At 33.0% G+C, this 20,099-nt stretch overlaps 2 protein-coding genes across 2 annotated transcripts; both read left to right on the top strand.

Moving 5' to 3' along the window:
- Positions 1–20: 20 nt before the first annotated feature.
- Positions 21–1,035, top strand: LOC149895653 (uncharacterized). Its single transcript, XM_090118672.1, has 2 exons — positions 21–311; positions 469–1,035. Exons 1-2 carry the CDS (start codon positions 110–112, stop codon positions 963–965), a joined length of 699 nt encoding a protein of 232 aa, XP_089974798.1. The 5' UTR covers positions 21–109; the 3' UTR covers positions 966–1,035.
- A 1,072-nt stretch (positions 1,036–2,107) lies between these two features.
- dlt (codanin-1 like protein dlt) lies at positions 2,108–15,165 on the top strand. Its single transcript, XM_090118576.1, has 16 exons — positions 2,108–2,250; positions 2,326–2,414; positions 3,334–4,785; positions 5,304–5,460; positions 5,957–6,054; positions 7,025–7,131; positions 7,499–7,701; positions 8,318–8,815; positions 9,359–9,538; positions 10,231–10,516; positions 10,905–11,047; positions 11,686–11,836; positions 12,488–12,631; positions 13,471–13,655; positions 14,295–14,430; positions 14,988–15,165. Exons 1-15 carry the CDS (start codon positions 2,164–2,166, stop codon positions 14,427–14,429), a joined length of 3,915 nt encoding a protein of 1,304 aa, XP_089974702.1. The 5' UTR covers positions 2,108–2,163; the 3' UTR covers position 14,430; positions 14,988–15,165.
- The last annotated feature ends 4,934 nt before the right edge of the window (positions 15,166–20,099 follow it).

Below are 20,099 nucleotides of genomic sequence, written 5' to 3' on the forward strand. Positions count from 1 at the left end.
CGTAAATTTGAAGTAAAAAAAATACTTTTTAATTGGTACTCTCTTACTTCTTTCGTATTGTATTTGAATTATTATCTGTGCTGCTAGCTAGAGAATCGATATCACTTCGATGTCCCCAGCACAGTCAGTAAACGTCAAAATGTCAAATAATCACGCTACAATGTCGGAAGCTGAATTATTTACAGTCTCACTATTAGAAGCGGTTAAAAAACGGCCCGTTTTATACGACGCTAATCACGAAGGAGGCGGAAATAAAAATATGGAAAAGTACACTGCATGGAGTGATATCGCTTCTGAGCTACACGAAAATGGTACCTATGTTAATTTATCCCTTTTTTACGACAGCTGACTGTCGCTTGAAGTGTTGCTATATAAATATTTTTTAATTTCATCCGCAAATATTTGATTGGATGGAAATATTGTAAATTTATTTACTCGATACATGTTCATCAATTTTATTGATTACAGAAAGTTTAGTGAAAAAACGATGGAAAGGCCTCAAAGAATGCTATGTCAAGTATAAGAAATCAAGAAGCTCAAGATATTCAAATTCCACTTACGATCAATATAGGAATTGGCGGTGGGCAAGTTATTTAGAATTCATGGATCCACATTTAAAAGGCTTACGTAATGTGGAAGACAGCTCTCTTAATGTTGAAGATTATATATATGAGGAAGAAAGTTCTAAAGAGGAAGACAATGACACTAATATATTTGACGATTGCGAAAGTATAAACGGTACGGAATGCCATGCTGCTTTACCAAACAAATCGCCGAGTTTAAACATTCAACAAGTTAATACCGTGGAACCGACAGACGACATTCATTATCTATTTTTAAGTTACGCTGAGACTCTAAGGAAATTACCAGCAAAAAAACAAATCCTGATTAAATTGGAAATGGCAAAACTATTTTCTAAAGCTGAAATGGAAAGCCTGGATGATAAAGACATTTTTAACTCATAATTTCCTTAGATATTCGTTACTGATTTAGTATTTCTAAAGAATACGTTGTATATAATATAGTCAGATTACAATTCTATGTGATATTGCACGCCTCATAAGCGAAGCGTTGAGGTGGGTACTACTGTCGCTTCGCGCAAAACATCTGATTTTTCAAACTTAAAATGTCTTTATGTATCATACATTGCACTTGTAAGATAATACATACACACACATATTAAGAAAAAACACTATTTTTAACGTTCATGATATTTTTGATGTCATTTTTGTTATTTAAACTAGTTAAAAAACAGTTTAAAAAAGTTCTGTCTTGGACGTCCGTGTGTCTGTATGTGCGGATCCTTTTTCTTGTTAACACGATAGCGACCGAAATACTTTACTAATCGAGTCTTTTTTTTTCTCTTACGCTTGAGTATGCTCAGGAATAGAACCCTTTCATTTTTCAGGGTCTGATTCGATGTGGTTTAATTGTTATTAAATAAACAAAAATAATAATTAAAAATATTTATTAAAAAAAAATTATGAGGCGTGCACTTTTGGATTTTCCAAATTATTTTAATTATATTAAACTTTTTTTTATTATGAAAACCTTTGATGTATTTATGAGTGTTATAGAATCTAAACGTGAAACAATCCTTACAAACATTATGAATTTTGTTTCTCTTTCATTTTCGTAGCTATTGAGCATTTTTATGATTTTTGTGTAATGTAGACCGGATAGTTGACTAGAGAAGTAGAGAGCGGAAGCTTCTAATCGCAGCGAAACATACATAAAATTTGCATTTTAACCACGAGGGGAAAGTCGAGTAACATACAGTGAACATACACAGAAATGTAGGGGTATAATAAATAATAAAAAAAATAATAATAGGGTCGTTGGAATTATAAAAAAAAAATCACTAACACGAACCTACACTATTTGGGAGTGATTTGAATTTTGTTTCGCATCAACTACACTACACGCTAGGTAAAGAATAGTAGTTTATGTAAACCCTCCAATAATATATATGGAATTCAATAGGTACTTAGAATTCCTTAGTTTTTAGTACTGGCAATATTCCATATAAATGTCGTTTAGAAATCTGTGCCGAATCAAATGTCAAATAGATTTTTTAAATTTGACATTTGTCAATTGACATGGCCAACAATTTAGCGCGCAGTCTCGTAAATCGATCGAAAATAATACTTTTTGATAAAAAAAATGTCTGATACGATAATAGAAAGTGTCCTTTCGGGAAAATTAAATTGTGATCTATTAATTAAGTGGTTAAATGACGAGTCTATTGAGGTTTATAACCTTATATCTGTTTGTTATGGTCGTGTTCTCGATATCCATATCTAAGTTGCAATTATTTAATTTCAGGGCGCGCCGGAAGACTGTATATTATATTGCTGTAATAGGAACGAATTTGTGGCTTATTTCCTGTCTTTTTTACGGATTCAAACTGATGCGTGAGTGTTATATTTAATATTTAAAGTTGACACAATTTAAAACTTTGTTTAAAGAAAATCAAACGTTACCAAGTGTATAAAGTTTAAGTAGCACAGGTTTTAATAAACAAGAAGTATTAAAGAACCTGTAGGTATTATTTCTACTTGTATGTTTAAAATTATTTAAAAATCTATGTTATAGTTTCTTTCATACCTTAAATGTTAATCAATGAATGTTTGCACCTGTCTAAGCATATGGCTCCCATACACGCAACATTATACCGAAAAGATTTTCCTGTACAGGTAAATCTGTGCAGGTAGACTGGAGTGTGTCACTTTGCTCAGAAAGCTAATACTGAAAAAGCTCCCCATCTTTTTGGGTGGAGCCATTAATTAAGAGAAGAAGAAGAAGAAAAAGCTCTTTCATTGCCAGAAAGACTTTATTAAAGAAGCCATTTTGCATGTAGAACAAACATATTGATGTAATTTTTGTTTTTGCATTTAAACATTCAATTATCTATACTAATATTATAAAGCTGAAGAGTTTGTTTGTTTGAACATGCTAATCTCAGGAAACTACTGGTCCGATTTGAAAAATTCTTTCGGTGTCAGATAGCCCATTCATCGAGGAAGACTATAGGCTATATATCATCACGCTAAGACCAACAGGAGCGCAGCCATGTGGGTGAAATCGCGGAGCGCAGCTAGTCTTTAATATAAGGAAATTTTAATTAGCTTACTGCCCGCGGCCTCACCCACTGTGACTAAAACCTAATAATTAGTATATATAAACCTTCCTCTTCAATTATTCTATCTATTAGAAAAACCGCATAAAAATCTGTTACATAGTTTTAAAGATTAAGCATGCATAGGGATATAGGGATAGAGAAAGCGACTTTATACTATATAGTGATAATAAATTAAAAACATTTCCTTTCAGAATTTTACAAACAAACAACAGTGGCTTACAAGTACTCAATCAGACACCAGACAAATCGTTGAGTCAACGAAAGCACCATCGCTCCATCAGCGATCCTACTTGCGAAAATGACAGATCAAGTGACAATCTCACGGTCAAAACTGACCGTAAAACGGACGAATCGCCGAATCGTGATAAGAAAAAGCAAAAAAGACGTGTCAAAACAAAACTGTTTACAGATGAAAAGACGAACAATCAATCTCTTCTATCCAACCAATCGTCAGATGAATCCAGATTGAGTATAGGAGTTGAAAGAATAGTACTATGTAGTACGCCAATGAAAAATGGATTTAAACCGGACACTAGTTTTGTTACCAGCCCTGTAACTCCTACGTCCAAAAGCTTCAGTGAAAGATGCGATACGCCTCGTCTCTCCCGGCATTCCCGGTCACAAGATAAAAGCATAAATTTCGGAGACTATCTCGTTACCGCAACGAAAAGTTCCAAAAAGAAACGGTCAAGCCAAAAGAACACTTCAAATGAAGACGTTAAAGTTGATTTGGACTTGAGCAACTCGGAGATGTTCCCAGAGATTGGGGCAAGGAAGGCTAGCTCTCTACGCTCAGAAAGAAGGAGGATAAATCCCACAAATATTGACAAAAGCGTTGGACAGAAGAGCGTTTCGTTAAACAGTTTTAGCGAAGCTTTCCAACAGCCTCCGTTAGCGTTGGAAGATAACTTAGCTTTCAAACCGAAGTTACAGCCAAAGGAAACGTCTAAAAACTTTGACGCAGAGCGTAATATATTACGACAAGAGAGACACAAGTTGATGGAAAAATTCAATATTTTAAATACTAACGTGGCTCCGAAAGTTACGCCGACGATCAAAATTATGCAACGGGACACGATAGAGAAAAAACCTAGTAAATGTAGTTATGAAGAGGCAGACATTGCTAAAGTAGTTTATAAGGAGCAAATTGACATATTAATCGATATATATGACGTTTTATTTAAGAACAATCTCATTCTAAGTGTCAATACGGAGATATACTTTCTTATATCAATTCTATTAATGAAACAAGAGGAAAATGATTATAAACTGAACGAATCTCAAATGAATGACAATTTAGAGAAATGTATACTCAAAAGTATACACAATAGCACATATTTTTCAGTGAAATCGCTGTGGAATCTACGGTTAGTGTTAGAAGTGATATTAGATAAAAACGCCTTGAAGACGTTGGGTGAAAATAAAAAAGTGCGGGGTTTTTTCCCGGATTTAGCCAAGTTTTTATTAAATTCGTACGGTTTAAAGTGTGAAGCCGATAGTGAAAGGAAACCAATACAAGAGGATCGATGTTCGAACGGCATTGTGTGTTTTAACTTGGAGACGGACAATGCTGATAATTTTCCGTCGTTGCTGAGCTTTCAGAATTTTAAGAAACAGAGAGACATGTTTTATGAGATATTGCGGTGAGTGATTTAGTTTATTCGTAATTTTTATCTTATAATAGTTCTTTTTTAATTGTTTACAACTTTAAGTCAGTCTTTTGGCATCAGTATAATGTTAAATTTGTATTTAAGCTTTTAATTTTCTGTCTGTCTATACTAAATTTTCTTAGTGTCAAATAAATGAAATCTATAATGTAAAAATGAATCGCAAAATGCATTTGTAAGCACATAACTTGAGAACGTCTGAACCGATTTCGTAAATTCTTTTTTTATAATATACCTTGAAGTACGAGGATGGTTCTTATGGAGAGAAAACGTAAACACGGGAGAAGCCGGGGCGGACCGCTAGTTCAATCTTAATATATATAAATCTCGCGTCACAATGTTTGTCCTCAATGGACTCCTAAAACACTTAACCGATAATAAAATTCGCACACCATGTGCAGTTCGATCCAACTTGAGAGATAGGATAGTTTAAACATGTAGGTAACACGGGCGAAGCCGGGGCGGACCGCTAGTATGATATATTTCTATTTCAGATGGTACCAAGACAGCCAATCCCAAGGTAGTTCAACGTCCACTCTCCGTCCGCGTATTAAGTCATTATTGTCTAGTGGACATAGTGCAGCTAACTACGCCCATCTAGCCGCACTGTGCACACGTGTGCTAGTTGATTGTGACCCGCCAGCTGTACAGGTGATAATATAATAAAATATTTAGCACCCAAAAATAATGTGGGGATTTCAGGCAATCTATTGGTGAAAGAATTTTTCAAATCGGTCGAGTAGTTCCTTAGATAAGTGTGCTAAAACAAACTAACAAACTTGCTAACCACGCGCATCTCGCCGCACTATGTACAATTGCGCTGGTTGAATATGACTCACCAGCGGTGTGAAATAGACAAAAACATTATCGCTTTATATATTTAACAATATTACTTTTATATTATACTAGCTTCGCTTCGCGGTTTCACCCGCGTGGCTCCGCTCCTGTTGGTCTTAGCGTAATGATATATATAGCCTATACTCTATAAATGGGCCTTCCTCGATAAATGGGCTATCTAACATCGAAATAATTTTTCAAATCGGACCAGTAGTCACTGAGATTAGCGCATTCAAACAAACAAACTCTTCAGCTTTATTATATTAGTAAAGATAATATTTATTATTTATACATAAATAAAATATTTCAGGAATCGAAACTACACAAGTTACAACGACGTCTAACTTGTCCCGCGGCGCCCGAGTCGCATCGGTTACCGCATTTTACCGATAAAGAGATGTTTTATAAGTAAGTATTTTAATTTAACCCATTGACCACCGAGCGGCCCGATCGGGCCGCGACACAATAGATTTTCTATTGTGTCTGTGATTACGGGACTGAGGGATTAATACCATTAACATGAATTAATAAATTAATGAAAATCCTTTAAAATGGTTATTAGTTTTGGAAAAATGTCTTAAAATACAGAAAAGATTTAACGGTGACATAAGCATAAAATGCACTATATCTATTACTATGTCTATACGCTATTTATAAATTCTATTAATAATATGTATTTGAACTGAATTTTCTGATTCAGTCTATAATTTCTTCGAAACTTGTGTATTTATTTATTTATTTAAAAAAAGGCTTACCAACTAGATACATAATTTTTGTTCAAACAATTCAAAATTAACTTAAAATAAACATTAGTATTTACGTATATAAATTACAGGAGGCACCGCTTTAAAATTTATCTTATATATAAAAATGGATCGCAAAATGTGTTGGTAAGCGCATAACTCAAGAACGGCTGAACCGACTTCGATAATTCTTTTTTTATTATATTCCTTGAAGTACGAGGATGGTTCTTATGTAGAGAAAACGTAAACATGTACCACGGGCGAAGCCGGGGCGGACCGCTAGTTTATTATAAAACACAAGAAAGTACATACCTACTAGATGCATAAGAAATTTTGATTTTACAAAAAAACAACTTAAACTTACACTTTGACACTTACACTTACCCTATAAATTTTTAATTATTATTTCTTACATTAACATTTTAATTGTGTACAGTGTACACGATAGTGTACTTTTACACATATAATTATTGTACTTACACTTGCACTCATAGAAAGAAAGAAAACATTTATTTTCAGCACACAACAATAATATTTATACTTACACTTACATCAACACTTACACTTACACCAAAACTTACACTTATAATTATAATTATAAAAATAATAAACTTATAAAAATAATTTATTTTCAGAGAATTCATAATACACGCTGACAACGAGAGCTTCAGAGTGCATTTAAAAGACGCCATTGCTTCAGAAATAATTTCGCTTGACTCTAAACCGCTTTGCAATGAAACTTGTAAGTAAAACTTTCCTTTCTTTTATGAATTTCCAACAAAGATTAGACATATACAAAATTAAAATATATTTGTACTGTAACTTTTACAAATTATAATATAATTTGTAAAATTTAAATTTGCCAACTGAATGTTAAAAAGACATATAATTTAAGTTTATTCTATTATGGGCTGATTTTTCAATCTTTGGTTTAAACTTATTCGTCGAATAATGTATAAAACTACCATTTTAAAAACGTATTCTAATTGCCCGTATTTGACAGTTTACGTGACATTTTAATATTATCGTGTAATACTTTATTGGACGGATAAGTTTTATCCAAGCATTGAAAAATCGGCCCTATATCATATTTAAATTTTATTTTTCAGCAAACGGTTCCGACATATCCCGGGAATTTCTCCAACTTTCCAAAAAGTTGGGTACCCTATCCAAGTTCCTAGGGTACCTAACGTCACTACCATACACACAAACAAGTGATATAGCTATAAAGACAGGGAATATAGGACAGAAAGATTTATATAATGTGCCGAAGGAAAAAGTACTGGAAAATAATGTCGCTTTGAGAAATTATGTGAGTATTTTTAATTTAAAATAGAGAAAATTGGGAAAAATGTATGAAATTTTCAGTCAAAAATATATTTGTGTAAAAGAAAATGACAAACACATTGATTACTTTCAATCATACTTTATGTGTTTTTTTAATTGTCTCATCTTAATAATAAACAGGAACTTTTATAATATATTGTATGACTAGCTTCCGCCCACGGCTTCGCCCGCGTGGTGTTTTGATAAAAGGTAGCCTATGTTCTTTCTCAGGGTCTAAAGATTGTCTGTGCTAAATTTCATCAAAATCGGTTGAGAGGTTTAAGCGGGAAAGCGTAACAAACAGACAGACAAATCTACTTTCGCATTTATAATAGTAGGGATTACGAATATGTGCAAATAAAATAACACTAACGCTATGTGTTTGTTAACTTAATCTCTTTTATATATACAAAATTCTTGTGTCACGCATACTTCTCCGAAACGGCTGGTCCGATTCTCATGAAGTTGTAACTTTTTAGCACAGTTGCGTGGCAAAAATACTCTTAATAATATAAAAATTGACAAATAATGGTATTAGATATATATGAACATATAACCTCTGTTGTATCTCAAGCATTTAATATTATTTCTATATTTTTCAGAGTCAACCAAACATCGACATAATAGGGTTATTAAAATCAGCATACGAAAATAACAGACTATGTATAACCCTACCTTGGATAGTACACTATCTATCGATGTTAGACTACACATCACTACGCATCAATTACTATCGACAATTATTAAAAATAATCTTCTTCATATACGAAAAGAAGTTAAAAGACCTCAAAAAAATAACGAATATCTTCCTAAAATCGATTCTCGGCTGGTTATTCGATTTACCGCACTTTCCTCGCGAGTTAGTCCACGATAGAATCGACTTAGATTACCGATCGAATAGTGATGTGCCGATCGATTCGATGGATATTATCGATGAAGTTGTTTTGTTCGAGTTGTGCCCGTTTTTGAGGGATATTAACGTACTTTTGTCTTGTAAAGTGATGGGGGAAAAGGATGTCGGTAGTTTTAGGCATATAACGCCTGTTAATCTTAGTTTGAATAGTGAGGATCGAATGAGGAATAAGGAGAAGGAAATACAGGTGAGATACTTATGTTTATTTTATTGATAAATATTTGATTCAACGTTTTTAAATAAATTGATTTACTATATGTATTTTTTTCCAAAGAAAAAAAAATTCTTGGGGTCTAGTGGTCTTGTCTGATAATAAATTTGATATCTTATTTTCACTTTTTGACAAAAAATTTCATACATTATTTGTGATTTTAACTGACAATTGATAAATTAGCTAATTAGCTTATCCAGAAATTCTGACACTGGTCATTATTTTATTAAATATAGTACAAAATATATTTTTTATTGGATTCGAAATAATTACTAATTATATTGAATAAAGTTTTTATATGAATTGTTTAAAATTTTACAAATTACTATAGTAATATACCCAAAATTATTAAGCTATTGCATAGATTCTATCGCAGGCCTTGAGCGCGGGGACCGAATACAGAAATTCCGTAACGAAAAAACCTCACGCTCCCCACTCCGACGGGCGCGGAGGTGTGGCTTGAAGGCAATAGCTTTACCGCGGCAATCCCCGAGTGACACACGTGTTTTTATTTTACAGTCACGACTCGAAATGGAATTCCTCAAATCCCAACCATCGTCAACTCGACGTGTACTCGAATTGGTAGTCGAACGAGTAACATCGAGTTCGATAAAAGAGTTGGGCACATCACTAGTTAATGCGAGAAAGAGGTGTCGGGAAATGGCTTGGCGAAGTGTGCAGGGAGTTAAAGAGGATAGGGTAAGTAGTTAAATTGTAGTGTAACTAGTTGTAGTAAGATTGTAGTTTGGGGAGCAGTAGTAAGCTTTTCTAGGAAAAGAGAGTTCAATAAAGAAGTTGGGCACTTCTTTCAAACTTTGTACACTTATCAAGGATCGGTGACAATACAATAATTGTGTGTTTATCTTATATTATCACTAGCTTACTGCCCGCCGCTTCGTCCGCTATGTCTAAAACTTAATAAATATATACAAAAATCTTCCTCTTGAATCACTCTTGACGTTTCAAAAGTGCTTCTCCAAGAAGTCTAATTGAATAAATAAATGTTTGAGTTTGAGTCTATCTATTAAAAAAATACGCATCAAAATCCGTTGTGTACTTTTAAGCATACAAAGGGACATAGGGACAGAGAAAGCGACTTTGTTTTATATTAGGTAGTGATATATAGCATGTATTTTAGTCTTTTTGAAGTGAAACTTTTTTATCGGGGTTGGAAAAAATTGAGTGTAACATTTTTTCGTTACGCGTGACATTTTTCCGTTACACGCCATCTTTTTCTTATCCCTACCACGCGTGATTCGACGTATTTCTGTAAAGTTGCATATAGTAAATACTTTTTTTGAAAAATAAGGTCATAAAGAAGTTTCACTTCTTATGTGTGTACACTAGTAAACGCACACATTTTTGAAATATATTTATTATTTTCTTTCCAGTCGGTCCTGCTTACCAACTTACAGCAGCTATACACAGACCAACTAACGCACTTACGGTCACTGCCACTAAATCACACGCCCACTATCCGTGACCGTGTGAACTCAGCGCTAACCGCTTTATTGCCCACGACCATGACCATGACCACAAACATGACCACGAACATGACCACAAACATGACCACAAACATGACCACGAACATGACCATGACCGTGTTGCAAGCGTTAGCGGTTAAGGCGTGTACGGAGAGATTGGTTAAGTGGACGAATGAACATTGGAATAGCACGGGTAGGTTTTGAGTTTGAGTTTGAGTTGGGAATTTTTTTTTGAGTATTTTTTTTTATTGAGTTTTAATTTGAGTAAATTTTTCAACTTTAAAGTACATATAAGTTTTAATTTTGAGTGATTAATATGTATCTGTAGATAAAAGAGTTGAGTTTTTAAAAAATAAGTTGAGTTCAAATGATTTGACTCAAAAGTTGAGTTTGAGATTAGGTGCTTTAAAAATAAATAGTTTGAATTTATAACGTAAATATAAAACAGCTTTGTTACATTTTGTATAAAAAATATATTTTAAGTCGAATGGAAATCATTTATTTACTCAAAATTTGAGTTTGAGTAATTAAAGTTGAGTTTGACTAACTTCTTGATAATAAAAACATTATTTGTTTTTCAGCTATATTATGTAAAGATATAAACGAAGAATTAAATACGCTTTTGGCGCTCGGTGAGAACTTCCAAACGCCCGTAACGGATAAACCGCCACCGGATGAGTTCACCGAATTCGATAGTCCCGCGTTTGCTATCATAACTTTGAAGGTTAGTTTTAAAGTTATATCTTATATGTCTTTTTTAATAAATTTTCATCTATGCTTTATAAAAAAAAAATGTATTCCAACTGTTTATCTCAAAAATAATATGTAATCCATACTAATATTATAAATGCGAAAGTAACTCTGTCTGTCTGTCTGTTACTCAATCACGCCTAAACTACTGAACCAATTTGCATGAAATTTGGTATGGAGATATTTTGATACCCGAGAAAGGATATAGGCTACCTTTTATTGCGAAATATGTACCACGGGCGAAGCCGGGGCGGACCACTAGTAACAAATAAATTTGATTTGATCCAAAACGAATATATTCCAGACTGTTTCAAAATCGTTTAAAACTATATTTTTTACATTTTTCGTCACATTCTGACATTTTTTTACCACCTACCTTAATTTTTTCGTGATTTTAAACCCTTAATAAAAAATAAATTTGATTTGATCCTAAACGAATATATTCCAGACTGTTTCAAAATCGCTTAAAACTATATTTTTTCACATATTTCGTCACATTCTGCCATTTTTTGCCTCCTATCTTAATTTTTTGTAATTTTTTTCGTGACTTTTGCCCCTTTCTCGTAATTTTTTGGTCGTTTAGTAAAATTTCCACCTTATTTCGTATTTTAGGAGCAAATCTGCCAACTTTTAGACGATATGCTCCCGGACTACACACCCTCTTTACAACAGTGTGCTCGAGTCACAAACAACAACCCGTACTGCAGGCCGCCCGCTGTTAGAGCTATATTGCAACTTAGCGTGGATTTTGTTGTTGTTTTTGGTGAGATTTTTTGTGTTATTTGGGACATTTTTTATGTTTTTGGAAGATTTTTTGTCATTTATAGTGTAAATTTGCCAGCTTCCTGACGACGAGCTGCTAGAATATAATATATAAATAGTTCTGTAATTTTCCCTTCTAGGAGTAAGGCCAAGCCATATTATCTGTGTGGTGTGATTTTTTTATTATTTTAAACTTCGCTAATCAGCTGACCGATTTCCATACAAAGTCCAAATTTTTTTCTACGAATTTAGCAAAGTTGTAGAACAAAAGTTGTTCAGTTTCATGAGTAGAAGCTCCTGTCTAAATTCGTCTAACGTCTTACCTTTCACCTGGTATACATATATCTTCCAAGCAACCAGAGTAAAAAAGATCACTATTGGCCAGATGTTTATTGTAGATTAATGGTGCATAATAATAATTTTAATTTACTTTTATATATTAGCTTCATCTGTATGTTTATTTGTTTGTAACCGACTTCTTTGGGCGCGATTTGGACCCACTTTAAACGGCCAGATTTCGTTCAAACTTTGTAGATTTATTGAGGACCGATGACAATACACTAATTTGATAAAATTTTCTATTTTTTAGTTCGGTTTTCTATAAAAAGCGTGTTTTTAAGTTTTTTTTAAACTATTATTATTTAAATTTCAGTAAGCAAAAAGCCAGAGCACGTGACGGACAAACTGCTATCAATGCTAGAAGTTATATGGAACAACTGTTGTCCCGACCGACCGCAGCAAGAGAGTGAGTGGGACGGAGATAGAGATCTGGAGAAGAGTGGGAATGAGAGTAAAGGTGAGATAGAGTGAGATAGATAGATTTTGTGCATATGAGTATGTATAAAATGGATTAGTAATATGTATTCAAAATCAAACATTTATTTATTCAATAAGACATCTTCTAGAAGCACTTTTGAATCGTCATTACATATTTGTAACATTTACCACCGACTCGGAAAGCAGTATCTATGGAGAAGAACCGGCAAAAAACTCCATAGTTGCTCTTTTATGAATGCATATATAAGTGTATGTATTTATTATTTATGTAGTTATGTATGTCTTACCTACCTCCTCCTTTATTACTTCACACAGTGGGTTGCCTGGAAGAGATCACTCTATAGTGATAAGGCCGCCCTATGTGCTAGTCTAAACTATAAGTTTCAGTTTTAAGTAATAATAGAAATATGTTTACCAGCATAGTAAAGTGTAATAAATAAAAAAAAATAAAAATTAATTTATGTAGCTTTGTCTTTTCTGGGGTGCCTGGTAGAGATCGCTGCTAGCGATAAGACTTTCTGTTTATTAAGTTTTTTATTAATTATTATATTGTTGAGCATTTCAAAATGTATCCTTTAAAATATGGTATACAATAAATATTTTTATTCATTCATATATGATTATAGTCTTTGAAAAAATTCGGATGTATAAAGCATTTTTCTATTCTTTATAAATTTATATTTATAGAGCATTTGAATGTTATAATAAATTAAAGTGGAATTCCATTGCTGGGCCCGCAGGGCGCAGCTTGGGCACAGCTTGCTCTCACACTATAACAATTTGTGTTTTTTTCGTACTTTTTTGTGTGTTTTCTCTACTATTTCTGTTTTGACACATCTCCTTTAAATATTCCACCAGATGACTCGAATCTCGGGCACTTTTCGCGCATACTAAGCCCCCGCAACGTCACCATGCTGGGCCAGCATGGCGCAGCTTGGGCACAGCTCGCTCGTGTTCTATTACGCTTGCTGGCCGGTCGGTATCTGAGTGAAGGGTCCCTTACTGAACAGTGCTTGGCTGTTTATAGACAGGATTGGCCGCAGGTAAGTTAAAAAAATGTATGCGTGTACTAGTGTACACACGGAAGAAGTAAAACTTCTTTATGACCTTATTTTTCAAAAAAATAATTTACTATATGCAACTTTAACTATGTCATGCGTAACGAAAAAATGTTACACTAAATTTTTTTCCAACCCCGATAAAGAAGTTTTACTTCAAAAATGTCTTTCGCCAGTCCGAAGCGGATGGCTGACTAACTCGTGTCTTGAGTGACCCGTGATCCCGCCAGAGTAATCGAATTTATTCTACTCTATCACTTTTTTGTGTCTAAAGGACAGACGCGGGTTCGAATCCCGCCTCGTGATCGATTTTTGACAAAAAATCTTTTTCTGTTCAATCTATTTGAATGTTATAAAAAAAAGCCGGGTTGCACTGGGGGAGTGCCGGCAGAAGTGAAAACTTGATTATTAACGTTGAGCATGTTTGATATTTTGGAATGGTATTCGTCTTACGCTTTTTCGATCAGGTCACGTGTCCTGACGCGAGTTTAACATTTTATACCCATTACAGAAAAAGTGCTCAACGCCGCTAAACAAGTTTTCACTTCAAAAACATACCGGCTGAATTGATAACCTCCTTTTTTTGAAGTCGGTTAAAAACTAGATATTAATATATTTTCACAGAACACACTAGAACAACTGTCCGCGTGTATGAAATCGGTGTCAGCACAATGGCGCTCGTCGACCGGCAAGTTTGCGCTGTTTCTTGACTTCCTTGCCGATTACTGTGGGAATATGGACTTTGATATCATGGAATAAGGTAACTTTCTCCTTGTATATGTATTGCAAAATTCGATGCGTTGAGGTATTGTGTTTCAAAATGAAGTGTTCAAATGTTTCAAAGGTACAGGCTATAATACTACCGAATTCTGCGGGAATATGGACTTTGATATTATGGAATAAGGTGCGTTTTTGTTTGTACTATATTATATTATAAGTTGAGGTTTTGTGTTCCAAATCTGCTGTAAAATTTCGTTTCGTTGATGTTTTATGTTTCAAAATTTTACTTCCTTGTCGACTACTACGGGAATATGAACTTTGATATAATGGAATAAGCTGGGTTTTAGGTTGTGTTCAAACTTCGTTGAGGTTTTGTGTTTCAAATCTGTTGTAAAATTTCGTTTCGTTGATGTTTTGTGTTTTGTCATATATTGGCTATAGATTGCCATGTATAAAAATTATTCTATAAAATTAAATTATTAATTAAATCATACTATAGAATATATCTTAAAAATTTTGTGCATAAAGTAGTGTTTTTTAAGCAACTTGAATTTACGTAATTGTAATTTTAATTATATATTGTTTTCTTGTTTGCAGATCGGTTACATCTCATTGAATGTGGTATCGGACTGAATAAAAAGAAGACGAAAACGAATACTTTAATATTTATTAAAGTAAATTAATAACATTGAGTTACTAAGTACTACGTACTAGAGAGGCCATCGCTACTACACTATTTGTAACACGAGTTAGAGTCAATCGTCTCAAACTAATTTTTTTTACATTGAAAACAAAAATTTTACATTGGTTTTAATTGATAAGTTATTCATATTTTTTTAAAAAGATAAACAATATTTTATTTGTTACATTGATTGGTTTTAATTTATAAGTAATAAGAGGCAGAATATCTACAAAGTGTACTCACTCGCTTGTCGCACAGATTTTGTTCATGGTGTCCTCTCTATACGTAGTGATAATACCTCAATGATTATTAATATTTATGTAAAAATGTTTTTTTTTATATGACATACAATGAAATGTAATAAAATACTTAATTATTTTACTTTGACACTATTGTCTTTTAAAGTAAAATTAGATTTAAGTATTTGACAATAAAATAAAATCGATATAAAGCTGCAAAAAAAAACTTTTTGACAAAAATGTATCGAATTTTACATAAATACTTGATTTTTTCGAAATACCAGTACTTACTAAAAATAATATGACCGAAAAAAAAAATAATATTAACAATAAAAATGTAGAAAACTAGGAATTTAAAATAATATTTAACTTAAAATAACATTAAAAGGAGTAATATTTTAGACTACAACACCATAATTAGGTAAATAATAAAAGTTTTAAACTCGTAAGGGGGTGTCCATAAATTACGTGAGGTGTTTTGCACGCCTCATAAGCGAAGCGTTGAGGTGGGTACTACTGTCACTTCGCGCAAAACATCTGATTTTTCAAACTTAAAATGTCTTTATGTATCATACATTGCACTTGTAAGATAATACATACACACACATATTAAGAAAAAACACTATTTTTAACGTTCATGATATTTTTGATGTCATTTTTGTTATTTAAACTAGTTAAAAAACAGTTTAAAAAAGTTCTGTCTTTGACGTCCGTGTGTCTGTATGTGCGGATCCTTTTTCTTGTTAACACGATAGCGACCGAAATACTTTACTAATCGAGTCTTTTTTTTTCTCTTACGCTTGAGTATGCTCAGGAATAGAACCCTTTCATTTTTCAGGGTCTGATTCGATGTGGTTTAATTGTTATTAAATAAACAAAAATAATAATTAATAAATATTTATTAAAAAAAAATTATGAGGCGTGCACTTTTGGATTTTCCAAATTATTTTTTCTTTCAATTTATTGAAAGGTTAGATGAGATTTGACTCGACCTTACGTAATTTATGTACGCCCCCTTAAAAGCATTTAAAAACATTTATCTCGCATATGAATAACATATGATTTTATTTAAAAGCTCAATAACTATCTTTTATTGAAGATGGTTAAAGTAACGTCAACACCAAATTTTAACTAAGTGTATTTTAAAAGATAGGATTTTATCAAACGAATAGTTAGAGACTGTAGTTATGGTGTTGTTTCATCGATTAAGATAATATTGATGTTTTTGTAAATTTTTTGTGTTTGTATGTAGTTAATTTAAGTCTAAACGGCTGGATAGATTTTGATGCAGTTTTTTATATGTATATTGTATAGCTTACAATAACCAAAATTAAATTTGGTTAAATGGAAGTCTATTTGCATACTAAATTTAACATAAGCGTTTAATCTTATATATAAAATTCTCGTGTCACAATGTTAGTCTGCATACTCCTCCGAAACGGGTGGACCGATTCTCATGAAATTTTCTGTGCATATCGGGTAAGTCTGAGAATCGGCCAACATCTATTTTTCATATGTAACACGGGCGAAGCCGGGGCGGACCGCTAGTAGCTTATAAACGCTTATAAAGAAAAATTTGAAGCCGTTTACGGTTTATTTCAACTATGTATATAATTCTAAAATTATTTGTTTTGTAATCGATGATTATAAAATAGCTATCAGTCTCCTGGACTACGCCTTATGAATAAAAGTGACAAATTTTAAATTAGCCTAGGTTAGTTTGAAATAAACGTGTTTAGCAAACGTGTCAGAAGTGAAACTTCTTTGGCAAGATTCAAAGATATCAAAATCGTCGCCTTTTTCCATGACGTGACGGTATTGCCATGACTCGACCTATAAATTTTACTCTCAACGCGCCTAAAGAAGTTTCACTTCAAAAAATAAGAAACTAATGTAAAATGAATATTTTAACTGAGATTTTTAAATTAGCAAAAAAATGTGTAGTCCATTTTAAGGTCTCCGTAGGTCATGTTAATTTTTTTAAACTTGGTTTTTCTTGTTTTTAAAAATAATTGAGGAATATAAAATCAACACAATAAAATAATTAATTATCCAAGCATGACAAACAAATTGGACGAACGCAAATCATGTTAGAATAAGGGTGTTTTGCCACCTATAATGTGCGAATATGTGTAGCGATGTGTTTATAAATAACCAATCATATCACTTCACTAGCTGTGCCCTGCAGTTTTACCCGCAGTGATCGACTCCTGTTGGTCGTAGCGTGATGATATAGCCTATAGCCTTCCTCGATAAATGGGCTATCTAACACCGAAGAATTTTTCAAATCGGTTTTTACGTAGAGAAAACGTAAATATGTACCACGGGCGAAGCCGGGGCGGACTGCTAGTATTAGTATAGATTTAGTTTGAAGTTTGAAGCGATACTATTGGTTATTTACAAAAAGTATGTAGGATAATAATATTATAATGTGTATGTCACCGTGAAATTGTAAAAACCGTCAGATTGTAATCTAATAGATTTTACAATCTTACGATAAAATTGTAACGAAATATAGTTATGTACTTATATGTATTTTATTTATTAGCATTTAATTTATGTAATTAGTGTAAAATAGGATTTGTGCTTATGTAAACTGCCAATCATTGTAAAGAAATAAATATTTATAAATAAAACGTGTTTTTTTTCTGTTTTCTGCACATTTAGGTACCTGACACTATCACAATTCTGATGATTACGACTACTCATAAGTCAAAATCCGTCCAGCGGTTTGGGCTGTAGGTCGCGCCAAAGAAATATACATACATAAATACACTCAATAAAACTAACCCTCCTTTTCTTCTAGTTATTAAATGAAACTAATAGGCTAGTCCAAATTAATTGCACAGAGCAGTTATTTTACTATTATTCAGTTCAAATTGAAAAAAAATTGTAAAGCACTTTACGACTACTATACAGAAAAAGTTTCATAGAAATCGATCAAGACATTTTAGAGATGTTACACGAATAAAATATTAATGTTATCGTCAATATTTCATTTTTACTAATTACCTAAAAGGCGTTTCCATTATATTGATTGAAATATCATTACTGTAAGTGAGTTGAAAATGACTAATTTTAAATTTGAAGAATTAACTAAGCCCACAACTATGTCCGTTTTTAACGTTCTACAATTTATTTTTTGGAAACACAGATCTATCTGTACCCTAACATTCGGCATTTAATGCAATTTGCTTTGCTTGCTTGACTGACCGGTTGGCTTGGTTGGTAGTTGCCCTGCCTTCCAAGCCAGAGGTTGTGGGTTCGATTCCCACCCGGGGCAAATATTTGTGTGATGAACATAGATGTTTGCTCTGTGTGTTAATTATGTATCTATATTAAGTATTTATTTAAAATTATATATGTATGTTTATCAGCCATCCTGGTTTCCATAACACGAGCGAAAGCTTAGTATGGGATCAGATCGTGCCGTGTGTGAAAATTATCCTGAAATATTTATATTTATTTATGAACTAATAGCTGCGACACACTAGAGTACAACAGGTCCACCTGTTGGTTTACCTGTGACGTTTTTTAAACCTGTACAGTGTACAGGTGACCGGAACAAGATAAAAAAAGACGTGTGGCACTCGGGGACTGCCGCGGTAAAGCTATTGCATAGCATGCCTTCAAGCCACACCTCCGAGCCCTTCGGAGTGGGGAGCGTGAGGTTTTTTCGTTACGGAATTTCTTGATTCGGTTCCCCGCGCTCAAGGCCCTATTACCGATCATGCAGACGATCTGACATCATACGAGCGAATGCTCATTCTATCGCCACTATGTCAAATTATTTTAATGTAAACAGGCATAGAGCATTCTTTTGTTGTTCTTAGTGCGTTCGAAAAGATTATATGCAATGTTCTAATACTGAACAACACTGAATACGAGTTTTCGTTTACACTAAAACATCACAAAAGAATGCTCTTGCTCTATCTCTAGCCTCTGTATTCGTTTGATGTAGAAATAAACAAAATAATTACAATAAAAAAAATATATTACATTTCCGATTGATAGATGTATGTTAGATAGACAAACAGATAGTACCTAAGTATTAACATTTTTTACAATAACTTTTCATATTATTATGTGTATGTTCCGACAGGACAGTGAATAATGATCACGATAATGATGCATCATGTTATTACCATATTCATAATTAATTAATATTGACATAGATTGTAAAAAATAGATAGGAAAGAGCATCGTTACAATTATTACCTATATTTCATACATGACTTATAGTCGACAGTCGTATTCTTTCATTAAGTATATTAAAGTTAACTTTTGAATACAAAATTAAAATTTAAAAATTTCCTCGTATTATTAGAAGTCAAAAATGCCAGTGTAAAAATAAAAACGAATTTGTCTCTTAATTTTACAAAGTATGTGTGTGTTACTGTCTACATTACAGTCCAGAATTCAAGCCACCATCTAAACTTTATAGTTCGTTTAAAAAAATATATAATACGCTACTGCCAGAAGCTGCTAGAAGACTGCAAATTACAGATTTGGTTTAGAAGATTCGAACTACATATTACAATATACAACTAGCTTTCCGCCCGCGGCTTCTCCCGCGTTTTCAAAGGAAACCCCACATAGTTCCTGTTCCCGTGGGATTTCTAGGATAAAACCTATCAAGTGTTAATCCAAGTTACCCTCTGTATGTGTGCTTAATTTCATTATAATCGGTTTAGTAGTATTTGTGTGAAAGAGTAACAAACATACATACACCACATCCATCCTCACAAACTTTCGCATTTATAATATTAGTAGTATAGTATAGGATAG

Source organism: Colias eurytheme, chromosome 30 (genome assembly GCF_061535395.1).
Source record: "Colias eurytheme isolate Ceu_HAF_F1 chromosome 30, ilColEury1 Martin Lab GWU primary, whole genome shotgun sequence".
Taxonomy (NCBI): Eukaryota; Metazoa; Arthropoda; class Insecta; order Lepidoptera; family Pieridae; genus Colias; species Colias eurytheme.

Excerpts from the sequence above, each read along its gene's own strand:
- LOC149895653 (XM_090118672.1), top strand. The coding sequence starts at position 110 with ATGTCCCCAGCACAGTCAGTAAACGTCAAAATGTCAAATAATCACGCT. Across the intron at positions 312-468 it reads TTCTGAGCTACACGAAAATG|AAAGTTTAGTGAAAAAACGA; the intron begins GTACCTATGTTA and ends TATTGATTACAG.
- dlt (XM_090118576.1), top strand. The coding sequence starts at position 2,164 with ATGTCTGATACGATAATAGAAAGTGTCCTTTCGGGAAAATTAAATTGT. Across the intron at positions 2,251-2,325 it reads TAAATGACGAGTCTATTGAG|GGCGCGCCGGAAGACTGTAT; the intron begins GTTTATAACCTT and ends ATTTAATTTCAG. Across the intron at positions 5,461-5,956 it reads GTGACCCGCCAGCTGTACAG|GAATCGAAACTACACAAGTT; the intron begins GTGATAATATAA and ends AAAATATTTCAG.